We start from the raw sequence: 19,973 nt of genomic DNA, 5'->3' as shown, positions 1-19,973 counted from the left end.
CAGAGGACGTTCCCAGGCCAAGTGGGTGCCCGTGCCCTGTGTCGAGAGCCTTCAGCTCTTCAGCTTGAGGGCTGTGAGGAGATGCGTTGGGCTGCTTTCCTCAGAGGACTCCCGGCTGTCCCCTCCCCCGGCCCTTTCCGCCCCCCATGTCCCCCTCACTAGCACATTCCAGCCCCCCCACCGCGTGCTCTAGAGCCGGGAGCCTGGACGCCACATGGAGGCAGAGGTGTGGGGCAGCGGCAGGACAGAACACACAGACCAGCTTCACAGCCGTTTATGAAAGTCCTGTTGAGACTCGGCAGACACTCCCCGGCTGCCCCCTCCTACAGCATGAAGGGGAGGTCTATGTTCTTCTCGCCGGTGCCCACGTAGATATAGCCACAGTTCTTGGTGCGCGGGGCGTGGAAGAAGGTGAGGCCCGGCCAGAGCAGGCTTCGCAGCACCACCAGGGCGTTGCCCCTCTCCGCCTGGATGCTCCAGGACCCTGGGAGGAGGAGGCGGGAGGGAGGCCTGGGTGCCGTGGGGCCGGAGCTCTGCCCTGTGCAGAGGCCCCCCAGCCCCTTGGGCAGCCTGGCCCGGGTGCTACGGTTCCACTGGGAGAGGGAAGACAATTTCAGTATCCGGTGCTCTACTCCTCCTGATGGCCTTTTAGCCATTTCACTGCTCATTAAAACCACTTCCAGAGGGAGGGCAAAGGAAATGAAAAGAGGTGAAGCACACCCCGGTTCATGTTGTGCCTGTCAGCAAGTCTAGTTAAAGGTTGAGTGGGGGAGGGAAGCAGAGCCCACAGGCGGGGGAGACGGGGCCTGGCAAGGAGAGCCCCTGTCCAGGCTCCCCGCCCGATGGGGGGGCCGGTCCGCCACCAGTGACCTGCGGTCCTGCCACAGTCTGCCCTCCTTGCCACTTTGCTCTCATCCCTAGTCCCAGAAGCCCCTGCTCCAAGATGGATTAGACCTGACCAGGGGCGCACAGAAGTTGGGCCGTTTCAGGCCTCCCGGCCCAATAGCTCATCCTGGCAGCCAGTGGACTGGGAGCCATGCTTGGCGGGAGGGGACTTGGGCTGCAGCTAATGAGCCTTTGTCTATGCTGGGTTCTGCCCTGGATTTTTGCTCCCCAGACAGGAGCAGCCCAGCCTGGGGCTACGTTGTGCAGCCATGAAGACTTGGCGGGAAGGGCCTGATCTGGCTCCAGAACCAAGGGAGGGAGCCCCTGTGTGGGAGGAAGGAGCCTGGGAAAATCGCCTCTGGATGCGGATCTGGAGCTTCTATTCCCCTGCGCACTGAGGCCTCTCCCCGGCCCAGCCGCAGCTCTGCTCCAGGCCCTGCCAAAAAGGCGAATGCTTTGAAGGTTTTGGTGTTGGACCAGCCAGTGATGCGCTGAGGCCTTCATCGGCTGCCAGCTCAGCCCGGCTGCTTGGCTCCCACCACCCCAGCTTCCCACAGGCCGCCTCCAGCCACGGCCCACCCTGGTCACTCCACACCCAGCCGCCTCACGGCTCCGTCCCCACCCACCAGGGCCCAACAGCAGCTCAGTCCCGCTCAGGGTGCCGTCACCTGCCCGGGTCAAAGCCAGAGCTTTCTAGGTGCATGTAGGTCCTCTGGCGCTGGCCTGCTCGGGAGAGGCCGGCACCAAGTGTCACCACCTGTTCGGGAGAAGGTGATCTGGAAGCAACAGTGTGGGCTTCATGCCCCCAGGCCCACACAGTGCCGGCCAGACAGTGTCAAGAAAGAAGAGGGCCCCTGGGTTACCAGAGCTCTGGCCAGAGAAGGGAGTAGTGTTTTCCCTGGCTCCCACAACTTTCCTCGCCGGGCACCTGAGGTCCTCCACCTCCCAGACCTGCCCTCCAAAGTTCTAGAGGCCCTAGCTCGCTGCTTTCCGAGTCACTCATTACAGAAAACAGACTGCCTGGGGGTAATGGGAGTGAGGGTGTGACAGAACAAAGTGTCCCCAGTGCACGGCATGCAGCTTTGGGCCAGAAGCACAGACCCCAGGAAGGTACATTCCCAACACCCCCCCAGTCACCCCCACCAGTGCCCAGAGCATCATCTGGGGACAGCGCCTGCCCTTAGAGCCCATAGTCACACAGCTCTCTTGAACTGAAAGCAGGTCAGGCTCTGCTTCAATTCTCTGCCCACCCACGAGGGCAGCTTGCAACCTGCTTGGGCCCGATGCCCTGAAAGAAATGAAACCCTGGAGGCCCCCAGCCTAGATGGTTCGGCACGCCCCAGCGAGGGCTGACCTTTCCTCGCACAACCCTGCCCACTAGGGTTTGGCTACCTACTACCTCCTGCCTCCAGTAGATGAAGGGGCCCAGGCTCATCAGCAGGGCACCCCCAACCCCCACCGGGAGCAAGGGGAAACTGCCAGGGGTGCCAGAGAGAAATGCAGTACCCCCACCGGGGCGAGGGGGCAGCGCCAAGCAGGCTGAAGGGTGCTGGCGGTGAATGGAAGTGGCATGTGAGGGGCCAGCCAGCCAACAGCACCGCCTCCCTCCCTCCCTTGCATTCCTGTCACACTCCTGTCCTCTCCTTGTCCCTGGCTCAGCTGGTAGCCCAGGAAACACACACACGCACAGACTCTCAACGTGCCAGGAGTCACGTAGCGTCTACCTGGAGAGCCTGGCACTCGCTGTCACCTTCACCCAGTTGTACTGCGACTGCTGGAAAGGCTGGGCCCAGCCACTGCCACCGCCCCCTCTCAGGGGAAGCATCCTTCTGTGGCCCTGGTCTCTTCCCAAGTCTCCCCAAAACCTCGCTCCTGCCCTCTGGCTGCCACTCCTCTCTAACAAGCTGTGTTTTGGGGGCCGGGGGGGGGGGCAGCAAGCAGGTAAATCAGGGATGGAGCCTCTTGGCAGGAAGTCCTCCTGGGTTGCGTGGGCCCCAGGGGTCTCACCTTGCTAGTGGAAGCCTCAGGCTAGCCTCAGGTATGCGTGCGAAACAAGAAAGGCAGCAAAGCTCTGAGATTACGTTGGAGGGAAAGAGAGGGCCAGATCGGGCACCGGGGCTCTCCAACCACAGCAGATGGTTTTAAACTTTCTCCTCAGACCAGCCCCACACGACTTGTCACACGGCGCAGGAATGGCCGTGGGTCGCTTCTCTCAGAGCGATCACTCCCCCGCCAGGCCCACAAGTTACGGTCAAATCCCCCGACAGTGGAAGAGTGCCCCCCACCCCCACTTGATGGGCAAGGCCGGGCCTCCTAGTCCAGAAGGCTAAGCACCTGTCAGCCAGGTTTCCAAGGGGCCGGGTGGGAGGAGCCACCTGCACACACCCCCAAGAGAAAGCCAATGGGGCGCCGTGTTCCCCACCCGTCTCCAGTGTTCTGACTCCTCCGTCCCCCGCGGCCTCCTCAACCAGCACCACCACATTTTAAAGGCAGTTTTCCGGGCCGGCAGGCAGGCCCCTTGCTGCCCTCTGCTGCCTGAACTGGGCATTGCTGCCTGGCGCCCAAATGCTGGAGCCCCTCAGCCCCCCAGCGGAGTAAGGAGAGAGGCTCTGCCCTCCATCCCCCAGCCCGCTCTGCTTCCCAGGACACAGTGACCTTGTGCGTGAGGCACCTTCTATTTCACATTTCCACTGCCCATCCTGTTTCATTTGATCTCCCCAACCCTCTGCGAGGCGAGGACAGCGTCCGGTTGGCGAGGGCATCCTGCCGCCCGGCGCGGTACCCGCCCAGTGGCCGAGTCCCGCTGCAGTGAACGCTTGACGAGCACTGAACAGCGGAGTGCTACCTAGAACTCGGGCCCGACCGGTGCTCCGTCTCCCCCGACTGCAGCCCAAGCTCAGAGAGCTCCTGGCTGTCGCCCTTCATCCACCAGGGTGATGGTTCTGCCCCCAAAGCTACCCACTCCCACAAAACTCCGCAGACCCCAGGGCAAGGCAGGACAGCTCAGGAGGGCATTGGTGGCACCAGGCAACACCCTCCCCGTCCAACCTGCAATAGGGCTGGTCCAGGAGCAAACTGCTGAGCTGCCCTACGCTCATGGGCACAGAGAGCAGGAGTCGCCCGGGTGGGGGGGGGGGCGGGGGCAGGCCCAACCTAAACCATCCCTGCTAACACGTGACACAAAGTCCCCTGAACAATTGCCTCAGTCCCAGAAAGGAAACAATGGTCCTTCCCCGGGCAGAAAATGGCTGTCAAATGCTAGTCCTGGTGTCCCAGAGAACCTGGGATTTTGGCCCCACTTCGCAGCCAGGCCCACTGAGGCCTTGCAGGCAGCCTCCCAGCAGCTCTTTCTGCTCCTTCACTGGCAGGTAAGGAAGGGAGTCTGGGAGCAAAATCTGAGTGTCTGCTCTTTCCCGGACCACCCACACTTCCACCCCCACACCACAGCCCCAACCAAGTCCTCCTGGGGAAACGCTGGGCCTGGCTGCCTGGAGGTCTTCTGATGGTGGTTCTGGGAGGCAGGGAGCTGGAGGCCCAGAAGCTGTGACGTTCCCCAAGGTGAGGCCAGGAGTATCCCCCTCTCAGGCCCCCACACACAGATGCCAAGAGCCCTCAGCCACCAAGGCTCCAGCACTGAGGACAGAGCCACACGCCAGGGCAGACTGAACCATCAGTCGGTCCTTCAGCCCTGAGGCCCGCCGTGAAGCCAGGATGTCTAGGGCCTCAGGCCCCTGCAGCTCACCCACCTCCCAGGCCCAGGTTCTTACCTCCTGACGAATTCACTTGCCAACTACACACATCAGAGAGGTTGGCCCCAGCATCCTTTAGGAAGACCCCCAAAGTTCCATATCTTACGACCCCAGCTGCAGGGAGAGACAGCTGCCTCCTGTGTTCCCTTGATCCAAAATGAAAGGGCAGACAGGGCTGATGGGGTTCCCTTAGATAGACTTTGCCGGGCCCCAACCCCATCTAGCCGGCTTCGGTCTTGGCTGCAAAGGTCCTAGCAACCCCCTTCCTGCTCCCACCGCAGAGGATGAAGCTGCAAGGGGGAGGAGGCACTCTTGGGTCAGCCCCGTAGTCAGCCGGCACTGCGGACGGAGTGCGCCATCCGTGGGCCCTGGAGCAGCCAGCTGCCGGTGAGCAAAGGCAGCCTGGAGCAGGGCTCTCCAGCCACCCCCAGATTCGGGGGGGCAGGGCTAGAGCCCCCAGACTAGAGGTGCGAAGAGGACTTTTCTCAGCCTGCCCCTTACACCTTGGTGCTGCGTCCCACCGCCACCGTGCTGCTGGTTTCCTGTTCCCACCAGGGATGTGCAGGCCCCTCTGGCTTCCGGCCAGGCTGTGAGCACAGTTGGGGGACAGAATGGGAGTCAGAAACCATGTCTCATGGGGGAGAAGTGCCCCAGCCCCTACCAACATTGTTTACCCCCCCCCCCAGGCCCAGGGGCCTCGTTCTAAGCTAAGTGTTCTATGCACTGGGGTACCCCCATGTGGCAGAGGCCAGAGTGGCCATTCCTTGCTGGCAGCCCTTACCCTCTTGGGACCATCGCCCAGCCCCTGGGGCACCGCAGGAGCCACGAAATGGCCTCCAGATCCCTACCTGGCCCTACTCAGTCCATCCGAGCACCTTACTGTCACAGACCTGCTCACAAGCCGCCAGCAGCTCCCGCTGCCTTGCTGTAGGCCCCCACCCCTCGGTCGCCATGGTCCTCCTAGGCCTGCCCCAACTCGCCCCTAAGGTCTTTTTGCCACAAAAAGAACACTAATAATAATTACTAATTTTCTTTTGAGTCCTTACTATGTTAGGCACTGCTATAAACATCTTGTATATGCATTAACTCGTTCCATTCCCGTAACAGCCCGATGAAGTGGCAAGTACCGTTATTCCCTTTCAGGAATGAGGGAATGGAGGCACAAGGAAGGTGAGGCCTGCCCCGGGGTCACACAGCTAGTGAGTGGAAGATTCAGGATCCCAGCCGAGGCTGTCTGATGCCAGAGTCCCTACCTCAGCCTCCCACTTCCCCCTGCCCCCGGCTGGGAGTGCGCATGGCTCCCCAGAAGTGGTCCCCCGCATGGTGGGGGCGAATACCGTCCTGCCATTCCCACTGCCCACTGCGAGGGAAACGCTAATCGGCTTGACACCAAGTTCATGCCAGAGCCCTGCAGTCTAAGTCTCTAATGCCCACTGTGTCCTTGGCTTTCCCTGTCCGAGCCTGGTTCCTCACCTGTAAAACAGGGATGAAAACAGTAGGCATCCCTCAGGGCGGCTGTGATGAGGAACAGGAGATGAGGCGTGGAGGGGGGTGAGCACAGCGCCCTGCGTACAGCAAGCAGGACCACCGCTCTCAGGAGTCGCCATGCCTGTCGTTATCCTTCTCGTTAGCACTGCCCTCATCCACAGCACGTCCCGGCAGTGCTCAGAAACCCCAAAGACGGGGAGGGAACAGACAGAGGTGCCGCCCGGAGCCCGGCACCGGTCCTGGCAGACAGCCTCAAAGCAAGAGCGTCTTCCCAGGACACACGCGTCTCTGCCGGTGCAGCTCGGGGGAAGGCAATGGGGTCCCCGTGACCCCACCCCCAACTGCTGGGGGTGTGCCTGGGCCGGCTGGGCCCTGAAGAACGGGAAGACCTCTGAGGCTGTACATTTTAAGATTAAAACGTACCACGCACATAGCAGGAAGCAAATGTACAAAACTCATTTCCTTAGCAGGTGGTCCGGCCTTCAGTCGCTCAGCCCCGCTCACCGAGCGCTGGCTATGTGCCAAGCACTGGATCTAACCCCAAACTGACAGGTGCGATGCACGTGTGGCTAGGATTTTCAGGGATGTTTTCAGAGATGTTTGGGAGAGGATTCCCAACCTGCCTCCTTCAAGAGGGGTATGGAAATCAAGAGAGGCATTGAGAGATGTCCTGTCTGTGGAATCACATGGAAGACAGGGCTTCCTTTTGTCTGCAGACATGGGCCGACTATTTATTATGAGCCGAGCCCTGGATTGGGCCCTGGGGAAGTCCCCACCCTCAAGGAAGCCCGGCGAACCACCAGTTCCCACCCGGGCCCTTGGTTTTGACCTCCAAGGAGAATGGCAGGGGGCAGGACACACTGCTCTGACCTGGGGGCAGATGCAATGTCCTCCAAGTCCCAGGCTATTACCTTTGGGGATGTCATGCTCTAAGGAGTCCATGAAGTCCAGGGAAGGGTCCAGGTCAGCCTTCTCCAGCAAGGTCTTGTTCCTCAGCTCAACAGGCTCCCTGAAGTGGAAGTAGGAACTAAGCTTCTTGGCTTCAGACAAGGACAGTCCTAAAAAGAGGTGGCAGGTAGGAAGGGATGGTAGGCCCCAAACCCCACAGCCCCCCTTTCTCCACGCATGGAGACAGCATGGAGGGACCTGCAAAGGACTCAGTCAGATACTGACAGAGAACTAAAGGGAGAAAAAGGAATGGTGTTCTGTCAGCCCAGGCTTGGTCCAGACCCTACGATGAGGAGACACCAAAGAGGAAGAAGGTGGGGAAGGCAGGGAGCCCAGACCCCCGCAAAGCCCTGGAACCCAGGTGGCCAAATGCTCTCCTACCCTCAGGCAGAAAAGAGTCAGGGTCCAGTGACTGGGCAGCCCATGCCAACCACCAATGCCAGGCCATGGAGCACATCCTCCCAAGTGATATGGCCACAGCTGGTCCTTCCAGAAAGTGGACAGGTTCCCCAGGACTCCCAGAAATGGGTCCGACTATACTTGGGGAGAGATGCCCTCCTGCCCCGGAGACTTCACCTTCAAAGGTCCGATTGACGTGGATAGGTCCAAAAGGAGTCTTAAAAAGGGCTCCTCGAGGGATGACCGCCACAGCCTTGTCAATCTGGTCAATGACAGACACCAAGCGGGTCTCCTCCTTGATCTGGACCTGAGGAGACAGGAGACAAGCCAACCTGCCAGAGTGCTGTGCCACCACCCCTGGTGCAAGGGCCCTCTGCGTGACCATCTGACCTGGATCACCACCACGTGGATGCCAAGTCCATGGAAAAGCATGTTGGGCAAGCCCTCGCCTTCCCTCCTCTCAAGATTTCCTCCCTCCCTTCCCTCCTTCCTTCACTCCTCGCCTCTCTCTCTCTTTTAAATTGCTAATACATACTGATGGCGCACTATTTAAAACTACCAAAAAAAAAAAAAAGCAGTCTCTCTCACCCCGTCCCTGACCTTCCAACTGCCCTCACTGGAGACAAGCACCGTTGATGGCTTCTTATGTACCATTCCAGAAACATACCATCCTATCATCCTACGTAAATGTTGCTTATTTTGCCTTTTTAAAATATAAAAGCAATCCTGATCACTGTAGAATATTTAGGTCATATAGAAATAGTTTATAATACACTCCAAAGAATTAGAACTACTCGGAATCCCACCTTCTAAAGATAATCGCTAATAACATATTGGCAGACTTCCTTCCATTCACTTTTCTGTGTATATATTTAAAACAAAATTAGAGTCTCAGGTCATGTAGTTTCAGGTCCTATGCTTTGACTGAACATTTCTCAAGCATCACCCCATGTTATAACTTTATCATGCAGATGAAATTTGGTTACAGTCAATATCAAGGGCGACCCTGAATAAACACTTCGTAGAGGTGTCTGTGGAAAAGCAGCACTTGACAGGGAAAACGCGTCACCAGGGCCCTGAGAGTCACTCAGCCACTTATACCCCAGGAGCCTCCAACTGGAATTTTTACACTTTAGATGGAAAGTAATGCGCTATGCGTGCCTAGGCCAGAGCCTTCAAATAGGTCGCTTCGTTTAACCTGTGCAGGACTACAAAGTCGGTATCATTATCCCACCTTGTTTCGGAAAATAAGCCTCAGGGAGGTGGAGTTTGTCAGGTGGGGCAGGGGGAGAGGAGCGGGGACTGCAGTTGAGGCATCACAGGCCTCCACTGAGACTTTTGGCTTCACCCAGGTTCAAGTGCAAAGGCTGCGTTTTGAATTCCAGGTGTGTCTAGTTTCAAAATGGGCGCTCCCTATTTTTTGACCCAGCAGCCCCATTGCTAGGAGCTGAACCTTCAGAGAGTGTGCACGCATTGGAAATGACACTGCGTGCAGGTCATTCTGTGGCACTGCCTGTCAGAGCTACAACTGGGAGACGTCGTGCATTTCCACGACGAAGACACTGATCCGGCCATGGGACGGTCACACATGGTAAAAACAGAGGCTCTTCAGAGCACTGACCTAGAAAGAGCTCCAAACAGGTGAGAAAAGCAAGGTGCAGAACTTTGCACAGAACATCTGCCACTTGTTCTGTCTTAAGATCAGAAGAGAATATGTGGAGGTCAGGTATTTGCCGAGGCTTGTATTTGCATCAAATGTCTCCGGAACTTTAATGTGTATTCGAATCCCCTTGGGATATGTTAAAATTCCGATCCCGACGCCAGCCCAAGAGTGTGCATTTCTAACTCCCAGGCCACGGTGATGCTTCTGACCCAGACTGCACTTCGTGTAGCAAGACGTGGACATGCACACACGTGCAAAATGTCCCCCGGAAAGAGGACCTGGGGGACTGGCGGACAGGGAGGAGAGGGACACCTTCAAACTGCAAATCATGTGGCTATATTATCCAGTAAAATAAAAACTGATATAAAGATACAAGAGCCTGTGCACATCCCATTACCCCAGAGCGCAGCACACACCCCCTCTCCCAGCCCCTGCCCAGAGCCAGGCTCCCGACAGAGCGGCCCGTCCACTCGCCACGCTGTCACACAGCAGCTGTGTGGGCTTATGCCGTGGCCACCGTAATTTCTATTGGGCAGGGCTTTGGGTGGCCCAGGCTGTCTTTGTCCTCCTCCTCTCATCGTCACTCACCACCACTTCTTCTTCAAACACCTTATCGCCCTCGCTCGTCTTCTGCAGCTCGGTGTGTTCATACTCATGCGAGGGGTCCCCCATGAAGCGACCCTTCACCACAGACGTCTGCACCACCATCTCCTCCGTGGCCGGGGGCAGGAGGCTCCACTCCATGCAGTTCAGGCTGCCAACGACATCCCCATGATCCTGGTTTCCAGGCTTCCTGCCACCGCCCCTTCTCTTGAGGGAGGAAGCCCAAGAAAAACTGTTGGGGGTCACACCTCTCCCCTTCGAAGCCCTAAGTGCCTATGGTGCACCCCACCCCCCATGAGTGAGGCAAATTCAAATTTATTTCGTAAAAGGTCAAGGTCACAAAAGCTTCGTGCCTACAAAATTGCAAAAACTTCTTCCTAGATATTTGCACTGCGAGAGTCCTGATGAGTTTCTAGCCGCTGAACTTCCCTCAGTTACAGGCGCCTCTGTATTTGGTGGGCCCCAAAGTCATGCTCCGCCTGCCTGCTGAGCCAACAGCACGGCCACCTTCCCCCATATCTCAGGAAAGCCGGTCCAGGCTCCAGGACCTGTCCTCTGAGGTCTCCAGCACTGACCGGCCCGGTCCCTTCCTCCTGCCAGGAGAGGGCGTCCTCCCACTCCTCTCTAACGTGTGGGGCCTGTTGGGGGAGGGGAGGCCCTGCTCATCTTTCCACCCTTCTCTCTCCACCGGCTCCTTTCTCAACATTGAAACTTCTCAGCTTTCTAAAACAGCTCTCAAATCCATGCTCTGCTAACAAGTACCCTTTTCCTGTCCCTCATGCCCCTCCTCCAGCTCTGAATACTCTCAGAGCAACTTGCCACGTGGCGGGCTTTCCTCCCGTCACCTTCACTCTGCCCACAACACGGACACAGCTTCCCCGCCATCCCACAGAACTGCTCAGGAGGACATCCACAGGGCCTAAAAGCCAACAAATGCCTTTCATTTCTGTTTCCCTTGGTATCTCCCTTCTCCCCCCTCCGCTGCCCTAAGTATTCCCAGGATCTATTCTCACCCCTCTTTCCTCTCTGCAGGTTGGCCCCCTGACTCCCAGAGCCCTAGCTACTGCCTGGTTGGTATCCAGAACCCGACCACCTCACCAGCTCCGCTGCTCCCCGCTGGTCCAAGCCCCTATCTACTCTTACCTAGATACTACAGTAACCTTCTACCTGGTCTCCCCGAGTCCATACCTGCTCCCCTTTCAGTCTAGTTCCCATCCAGCTGCCAGATCACGTCCTTGTGTAGAAGCTTCCAAACACTTCCCATTAAGCTAAGTCCTTGCAATGCCCCACAAAGCCCTCTGGTCCCTTACCTCTCTGACCTCATGTCTTACAATGTTCCCTTCTCTCCAGCCACACTAGCCTCTATGGGTTTCCACCAACATTAAGTACACATCTGCCTCAGGGCCTTTGCGCTTGCCTGGAATTCTCTTCCCTCAGATAAACACAGAGCTCACTCTCTCAGTTGCTTCCGGTCTCTTCACATATGTTACCTTACCAGAGAGACTATCTCTGGCCACCCTATTTAAAACAGTATCGCATCCTGTATTCTCTAGATCTGCAATGTACATGTGTTTATCTATTGTCTCCCTTCCCCCCACCCCGCCCCCACAAATAAAGTAGACTCCATGAAGATAAGGGCTTTGTCTCATGTACCACTGAATTCCTGGTACCTGGACCAATGCCTGGCACATAGTAGGTGCTGAAGAAATAAAAACTTATGCGATAGAATGAGTCCCAAATCTCCATCTTCAGTCCAGATGTTTTGTCTGGACTCCGGGTTTGCACTTTAATATGCCTCCTTATGATCCTGCCCCCCCCCCCATGCACCTCATCCCAAGTTCAATGGGGCTTTCCTAGTCCTGCTTCCTGAATCTGTTCCAGTGGGTGGCACCAGCAGTCACCCAGCTGCCTTAGCTGGAAGGAAGGGTCCACCGTGACCTCTTCACCTCTCCCATTCAGGCCCAAGTCTGGCCAGTGCCACTGCTTCCGTCTTTCCAACCCTGGCCTACATTCCCTCAGCTACCTCTTGCTCGAAGCCTCCTTCCTCTAGATACCGCAACAGCGTCCTGAATGCTCACCCACTTCAGGCCCGCCCGCCCACTCAGATCTGAGCAGGCTCTTTTTTAAGGCCCCCGAATGGCTCTTCAGCTCTCCAGAGCCTCTGAGCAAAGTTCAAATCCCCCGCCTCTCCATCCAGTCTGTGTAACATCCTGGCCTGCCCCTGTCGGGTTTACCTACCTGCTGTTCCCCCAAACACTCCAAGCCCACTCCCAAACTCTGCCCTCTGACTGGCATGCCTTTCCCCCACACCTTCCTGGGGACTTCTAATCAGCTTTCAGGTCTCCCTTAGCAATCTTATTTCATTGCTCTCTAGAAGGCCTCCCTCGGTCCCCTTTTGCACACCCCTCTGTCCTGGGGTTAACCCACCTCGCTTGAATTGCTGGGTTACATGTTGGTCTTCCTTCCTAGGATGTGACTAACTTGGAGACGGGTGAGTCTTAGCCATCTTTGTAACCCCAAGTCCACACAGAATGCCTCCAATCAATGTTGGATTGATGCCTGGACAGATAAATGAAGTTTCCAACTCCCTGCGGCCTGAATAGCTTGTTTTCTAAGGTGGTGAGTTTCCCGCCGTCGCTGGGGGTTGTCAAGAAAGAGGCGGGGCGGCCTTGTACGGTAGATAGCGTCCGGGGAATTTTCCCCGGTTCTAAATCCCTCCTCTCCCGTGCCTTACTCGTTCTCTACTTCCTAGAACGCCTCCTTTTGTGAGCCAACGCCTCCGCCGAAGATACTTCTGGACTCGCTTCCAAACAGCACCTCATTACCCTCCAGGGCTCCCGACCCTTCTCCAAACTGCGCTCTCCAGGCCTGCACCTGCGTCTACCCCAGGTCCCCATACTCCGGGACCTTTCACCTTGCTGCGCCTCCGTTCTTGGCCCAGCCTGTATCATAAACCCACCTACGTCCAGATTTCTCTCCTGCGCCCCGACCCTCGCCCCGAGCCTCTGCTCCGCGAGGTTCTCAGGCCCCGGCCCCTTAATCCTCCCCAGCTCGTGGCGTCCTCGGCCCCGTCCCTCCAGGCCCTTCTCGGGGTCAGTCTCCCCAGACCCTGTCCCCTCGCGGCCAGGAGCAGGTCGGCCCACCCCCTTTCGATTCCTACCACGCCCACCCTTTCCCGGCCGCCGAGTGGCGCCCCCTTCAGGAGCCGGGCGCCGCCTCCACCTGTAGAGTGTCTTGCGTGGTGCGAGCTGGTCCTCACTCAGGCCCTGCGCGATGTAGTAATCGGCGACGAGGCCGAGGATGCGGCCCCAGAAGAGGACCCGATCGTAGCGGTAGTCGCGCTTCACCAGCGTAAGGGAGGTGAGCAGCGAGGCCCGACGTTCGGGGCTGAGGCCCTGGCCGCTGCCGGACGCCAGCTCCAGCGACAGCAGGAGGCTCTCCGCGTCCATCGCGCCCACGGCTCCGATCAACGCCCGCCAGGTTGCTAGGAGCAACTGTCTCCACGGAGACCCAAAGCTCTGCCCTTCCATCGCGCAGGAAGGATTCCAGCCGCCCGGCCCCGCCCGCTCGGAGCCTCAGGCCCGCCCTGCTCCCCACACCGCCCTTCCTTCCACAAAGCCCGGGCACACTAGCTCCCGTCCTCGTGCTTCTCACGTTGGGGGCCACACGTGTTCTGCTGTCACGGTAACAGCGTGGTTTCCCCTAAGACAGGTAGCCTACCGTGTGGGATTGAAGGTCCCCGGTTCCGTGGATATTTTTGCCTTTTCTGAGCCTTTCCAACAGTTGAATAATTGAGTCCTCACTGTATATATGCAATGAGGGCTTGGGAAGAAAAACACCACAATGGTGACCTTAGCTGTATTATTTCACTTCAGTTGTGTCCCTTCTTGGCCTCAGAATTGTGTGAAGAAAAGAATTTGAGATCTTGGCTCTCAAAGTCTAGGAATCCAAGACAATTAACCCCCACCCCAAGCCAGGTCCTACAGACTGGGGTCCATCGTTCCGTCCTCCTCAGTCTTCATGAGATGTGTCTATTCACCCCTTCCGTAGGACTATTCCACCCAAGTGACAAATGGAGACCTAAGCACTGGGGCAAAGTACAGGCCCATACCTTGGGGGGGGCAGGGTGTGAAGAGAAGTACAAAAATGATGACATCACCTGTCACCTACGTTTAGCTCACTCGGGCCCGCAGCTGTTGCTTTTAGGCCCAAATGGCAGTAACACAGTAAAGGCCAGAACCTTACTGCGGCTGGGGCTCTCCACTCCCTGGGTTAGGGACTATTTCACATCCACCTCCGGAGACCCCGGCCAAGGTCAAACAGGTGAACGGATGCCTCAGCAAGTTTGTTGTCAGGGAAAGAGACAGGATTTGTTGATTTTTTTTTAAAAGATTTTATTTATTTGAGAGAGAGAGGGGGAGAGAGACAGAAACAGAGAGGGCATGGGCAGAGAGAGAGGGAGAAGCCAACTCCCTGGCGAGCAGGGAGCCTGACACGGGGCTGTGGTTAATACTGACTGACCTTTTCGTTTCTGGATTCCTTTGGAGAGGACTCATGCAATCAGAATGACGTGGTCCCCCTTGCCAAGCCAAGAGAGAAATAAGTGTCTCAATTACCCAGATAATTACTTTGTTTTGATTATCTGGGCATTGCTTAGGAAGCCTTTTAAAATTTGAGGGAGCTGACTTGGCCTAAGGTGTCTTCCATCTCAAAACAATCTGTAACTCCCTTATCCAAAACTCTGCCTCCCCTTAGAGCCCTCAGCCTGTCCATTCCCAAGTGGGAGATATGGCCCCGTCCCCCTTTCATAAGGCAGTATCCTTGGACTGAAAACCAGCTGAAATTCTAACTGGTGGAATATGCTTCGAGGGGTCACAGTGCCAAAAATCACCCAAACCTTTTGTTCTTGTTGATTCCAGATTTACTGACCACTTATTAACGGCAGGCTCCTTGTCAGGAGCCAAAGTCTGCAGCCAGAGATGGGAGTCCTGCCGCTTTCCAAGGCTACCACCTTTGGCACAGTGCGTGGGCTGAATTATTTCCGAGTAAAGCCACACAGGCCGCACGGTACAGCGTACGGTCCTCAGCCTCCGGAGCCGGCTGGACTGGGTTAGAATCCAGGTTTCCCCACATAGGCAAGTTACTCTATTTCCCCAAGCCTCATCTATAAGATGGGAACAACAGACTGTAGCCGGTTGTTACATGAGATAATGTGTGTAAAGTGCTTAAAACATAGTATAAAATTTAAACCATGTTTTATGTCTTAACACCAAAACATTCTTCTTCTTAAAACATAAAGAATAGTATATATTTATACTGTCCCCATTTCCACACACACACACACACACACACACACACACACACCCCTACCTACCTATCTCCAACACCAGCAGGGTAAGGACTCTGTCTCCAACTTGTTTCCATGAAATAAGCAGGTGTTCTCAGGGACAAAGAGCATCAGTGCTCAGCAGTCAGGTCGGCAAGAAGCCGGAGAAACAGCCAGGGTCAGGATGGCCGGGTCAGAGGTGCCGCCGGCAGGAGAGCAGGGTGTGCCTAAGGACAGTGCTGCCATCGGGAACGGCCAGCGGCCGCCTGGCGACTGCAATGGAGACAGGCTAGGCAGAACCCTTCAAGGGACTTCCGGCCTCCCGAGCTGTTCCCATAGGCTTTGCAGCTTGGCAAAGACCCTCTCAGTTTTCTCTTCTCAGCCTAGTCTCTCCGCCCCTCTTCCCCTGTGTGACCTTTGGCACACATACTGTAAGGACCACAAAAATCCCTACGTGGCAAGGAAAGGAGATCAGGCGAGAGGTAGCTGATGAGGACTCTAGTTCCCAACTATGACATCAAAGTGTTACAGAACCTTGGCCAAGTCCCTTCCCTTCCCAGATGGGCCTAGGGCTGATGAAGAGAAAGAACCATCAGTAAAAAAAAAAATCCTAGAAGCCCTGAAGCATAAGAGGCCAAGGAGAAAGACAAAATACTCCAGTCTTAACCCTGGAAATCTTTAAGTCAAGAGTTACAGGATAATTGAATGCAAATCCATTAATTTTTATATTTAAGTTCATTATGTCCCTAGTAAAAATTCTGAAAGACCATATCAAAAAGCATTAAAAGGGCCGCTTCCATAAGACTGTCTATGGGCCCATATTTACTTTCCAACCCGAACAGAAATGCCTGACCCAGCACCCTCTGGGAAAATCAACCTTTGATTCAAAGAGATTTTTTTCAGTGATAATTATGACAGCCACAGCCATACAATCAGCCCACCAGGAAGTCTGAGGAGGGGAGGCAGGCTGCTGGAAGGACAGAACATTCCTCTCACCAGGAAGCAACTCTAGCTCCAAGCAAGAGATGGGTGACTTGGTGCCACAGGGGGAAAGATCATTTAAGCCATTGTGTTCATGAGGAAGAAGCACCCCCATTCACTCATGGAAGCCTTTAAGTGTCACTGGTGCCTGGAACCAAATGTAATCCTCCCAGGCTGCGGCTGGGACAGAGGGTCTGCCACAGGACAGGACCACGGTCAGTTTGTGGCCCCGGGTGGGCACGCGGTAGTTGAGCTTGGGTCGAAACCAATCTTCTCCACAGTCCCGGTGCCCCTGTGCCATGACAATGGTGCCCATGAGCGGAGGCGCCTGCAGCTCACTGAAGGCGTCAGCCATGAAAATGGCTCGGAAGAGACGGCGCAAGCAAGCTGCTGTGCTCGGGTTCTGCTCCATGCTGTTGGGGGCCAAGCGGGACAAGTCAAGCTCGTAGAACTCCTTGGGACTTAAGGCACTGCCACCAAGGAGGACAAGCACGCGGGGTACTAATGTCCGGGCAAAGAGACCCTCTAGGTGGCTTAGGACACTCTCCAGCTCTGCCAGGGCTTGTTGGCATTTCCTGCTGCTCACCTCAGCGGTGGCCCGAGCTTTCTTCTTCATCGCATCCTCGGCCTGTGAGGACAAAGACCGGTGAAAGGGAAGGACAAGATGGGGGAAGCTGATGTCCTATGAAGAACTCCGCTGGGATGCAGCAGACTTCTGGGACTGGGTGTCCATGGCCATGACACTGGGTTTTTCTCAGAGGGCAATATATCAAAAAGGAAAATGCATTTTTTGTGTCAAACCATACTTTTCCCATGCTCAGAACAGCAAAGACAGTACTCTGAAGCAGGAGGGCATCCAGAAAGAAGCAACTAAAATAGTCAAGGAGATTTGGTGGCATGGCAGGTGGCAAATTTTGCTGTGCCGTGAGTGATAACAGGAAATGAGGATAATCTGGCTTAATAAAGGTGATTCTGGAGTTGGTCTTGCAGTTAAATGTGGAAAATTAAACACATGTTTCTTTGTGGTCCCATCTGAAATATTACTAAATGAGAGAAAAAGGAAGGGAGGGAGGGGAGAAAAAAGGGAACTCCACAAACTTTTGGAAAATAGAAGACAGATGGAAGAATTCAAGGGAGCTGAATACCAAGTGCTACAAGAAGGAACCCCCCATGAAAAGCAAACCGATTCACACTGCAGAACCCCAGAATGGCTCTGGAATTGGCAACTTAGGCACCACAGACGAGCGAACAGAGGGGAACTGAGTGAAAACCCGTGTGAGGACCCTTAGATCATCTCCCAATTTCTTCTACCCAGTCTTCTCCAGAGAGAAGACTTTCCATCCTGATGTTTTGGGAGTTCTCCAAAGAGACCACTAGGTTCCTCCCCAATATCCTCAGAGTGAAGTCTATCAGCTCACAAGGCCCAGCCCTGCACACGGAGCTTTCATTGATTTATTCTTAAATATTCACCAGACACAGAATAAAAGCCTCTAACACGAACATCAGAGACCAAAACAAACAGCAAAAAGGAATCCAGAAAAAACGGAAAACTGAAAAGAACAAAGGAAAACTTCAAAAATACAGTAATTAATATACTCAAGTAACAGAAGATCATATAGACATGAAACAACAGGATGCTTTTAAAAAATGAAAAAAAAATTAGAAAGAGCTCTTAAGACTATGATTGCAGGGGCACCTGTGTGGCTCAGTTGGTTAAGCGTCTGCCTTAGGCTCAGGTCATGATCGTAGGGTTCTGGGACTGAGCCCCACGTCTCAGCGGGGAGTCTGCTTCTCCCTCACCCTCTGCCCCCCCCCATTCTCTCTCTGTCTCAAATAAATAATCTTTAAAAAAATATATATGATTGCCAAAAAAATTATAGAAGTGTTAGAATATAAAGTCAAGGAAGTCCCCCAGTAAGTAAAACATAAAAACAAAGACGAGGGGCGCCTCGGGGGCTCAGTCAGTTAAGCGTCTTTCTTGAGCTCAGGTCATGATTCCAGGGTCCTGAGATGGAGCCCGCATGGGGCTCCCTGCTCAGCGGGGAGTCTGCTTCTCCCTCTCCCTCTGCCTGCTGCTCCCCCTGCTTGTGCTCTCTATCGAATAAATAAATAAATAAAATATTTAAAAGACACACACACACAGATGAACATCTGGGGAGAAAAGACACTAAAATTAAAGTGTCAGTTCATGAAGTCCAAATGCAACACAATAGCAGGAGGGTTAGACTATCAAAGACTAGGGTGGCAGAGAAACTAAAGCCATGGAGCTGAAACACATTCCTTACAGCTGTTGAGGCTGACAGGGCCTTTAGACTCCTTCGAACCCCTTTCAGCTGCCTACCTTGCAACAATCACAGTCTCCCCCAGCTTTCTCCCAATGCCTGTGCCTACCTGGGGAGAAGGTTTTCGGTAGAAGTGCTTAAGCTGTTCATAGGGCAGAGGCAGTTGTTGGCGTTGGTACATGATATGCTTTAGAAGTTCACAAGTAAACCGACAGCAGCCTTCCTGGCTCACAGGCCCGGGAAACACGACTGGTACCAGGCAGTCTCTGGGGCAAAAGGGCTCCGAAGGCTTGGGAGGTTCTTGAGTAGAGGTAGTCTCAAGTAGCTCTATCTGGGGGGCGTGGGTTTCCTCTGACTTCTCATACCATTCCAAATCTAGTAAGTGCGCAGAGGGACAAGAGAGACAAAAAATTTAAAAGCCAAAGTCAGTCTTCTCATTCCCGTGTACTGGGGAGGGAACAGCCCGACACATTCCCTCCGCAAACCCCTTGAGGGTGGTGGCGGGCAGATTCCCGACCCCAGTCGCCTAAGGTGACTTAAGTGACGGCGGAATGGGGGGGTTGGAGGTGGAGGAGGAAGAATTTCGGACGCCGTGACTAGGGCTCCGCTCAGAAAGTGGAGGCCCTGATCTGGGGAAATTCGTTTACACTAAGTGTAATCAAGCGGGGTCCAGAACGCCGAGGAGAGGAAGACAAAGTGAGGACGAACCAATGGGATCCAGGACGGAGGGGGCGATGGAGTCCCTGGGGTTGAGCCGGAGCCAGGAGGGACGGCGGCAAACAGGGGCAAGGAAGACGGGGCCAGAGAAAGGGCCATGGGCTAAAAGACTGGATAGCGGCCGTAGGGAAGAAACAGGTCCCCCAAGGCTCCCCGAGCTCCGGACCTTAGGCCTTACCAGGTTCTGCGGCCGGGCACAGCACTTCCGGCTCCGGAGCCGCCATCACGACCTCCTCCCTCTTCTCCATGTAGTTTGAATGGGCGGCCCGCGGGGTATCATGGGAAGCCCTCGCCTCTACTTCCGGCTGCACAGAGGCAAATCGGGCGCCGCCCCGTCGCAGTGGTGGGAGCTGGGCGGGGTTGGGATTTGATCCCTGTGCTCTCTCCTAACATTCCCTCAGGGGTACGCCGAGTCCTTCCCCCACAGGGAACCCACGCCCTCTCAGCCACTGAGGTGAGCCTTCCAGAGGGCACTCGCCCTCACGCACCCATTCCCTCCTGCGTTCACTATTCAGTGTGCACCTACTTCGTGCCAGGCCCTGTCCTAGGTGCTGGAGCCTCTGGCAAACTAAGCAGGAGGCAGTTGCTGTCCTTCGGGGTTTGCTGCCTAGAAATACAATACCATGTGATGAATTATATACCGCGGGGTGTGCACGGGCTGTGGATAGAACAACCGGCCACCTAACCTAGATGGTGTGGAAGCAAGGTGTGGTCCCAGAGGAAGTGTGCCCAAGAAACTGTGACTATAGGATGAGGAAAGGTAAAGAGGAGGGCCTAGGTATCCCGGAGACCTTGAGAGACAAGAGCATCCTCCATTCAAGGAATGAAGAGTTTAGGGGCACCTGGGTGGGTCAGTCGGTTGAGTGAGGGACTCTTGATTTCCGCTCAGGTCATGATCTCAGGGTTGTGACATTAAGCCTGTGAGAGCCTCC

The 19,973-nt window shown here is 55.4% G+C and overlaps 2 protein-coding genes across 2 annotated transcripts; both read right to left on the bottom strand.

The window, feature by feature from the left end:
• Positions 1 to 258: 258 nt before the first annotated feature.
• Positions 259 to 13,184, bottom strand: RSPH9 (radial spoke head component 9). The gene is made up of 5 exons (XM_026507357.4): positions 12,958 to 13,184; positions 9,721 to 9,886; positions 7,647 to 7,776; positions 7,034 to 7,180; positions 259 to 484 (listed from the first exon to the last, which is right to left on the bottom strand). Exons 1-5 carry the CDS (start codon positions 13,182 to 13,184, stop codon positions 324 to 326), a joined length of 831 nt encoding a protein of 276 aa, XP_026363142.2. The 3' UTR covers positions 259 to 323.
• A 928-nt stretch (positions 13,185 to 14,112) lies between these two features.
• On the bottom strand, positions 14,113 to 19,643 carry MAD2L1BP (MAD2L1 binding protein). The gene is made up of 3 exons (XM_026507359.4): positions 19,220 to 19,643; positions 18,434 to 18,699; positions 14,113 to 16,670 (listed from the first exon to the last, which is right to left on the bottom strand). Exons 1-3 carry the CDS (start codon positions 19,287 to 19,289, stop codon positions 16,158 to 16,160), a joined length of 849 nt encoding a protein of 282 aa, XP_026363144.2. The 5' UTR covers positions 19,290 to 19,643; the 3' UTR covers positions 14,113 to 16,157.
• Between the last annotated feature and the right edge of the window lie 330 nt (positions 19,644 to 19,973).

This window comes from Ursus arctos, unplaced genomic scaffold (assembly GCF_023065955.2).
Source record: "Ursus arctos isolate Adak ecotype North America unplaced genomic scaffold, UrsArc2.0 scaffold_29, whole genome shotgun sequence".
Classification (NCBI taxonomy): Eukaryota; Metazoa; Chordata; class Mammalia; order Carnivora; family Ursidae; genus Ursus; species Ursus arctos.
Note: the sequence above shows the minus strand (reverse complement) of the source record. Positions and strands in the feature narration are given on the sequence as shown.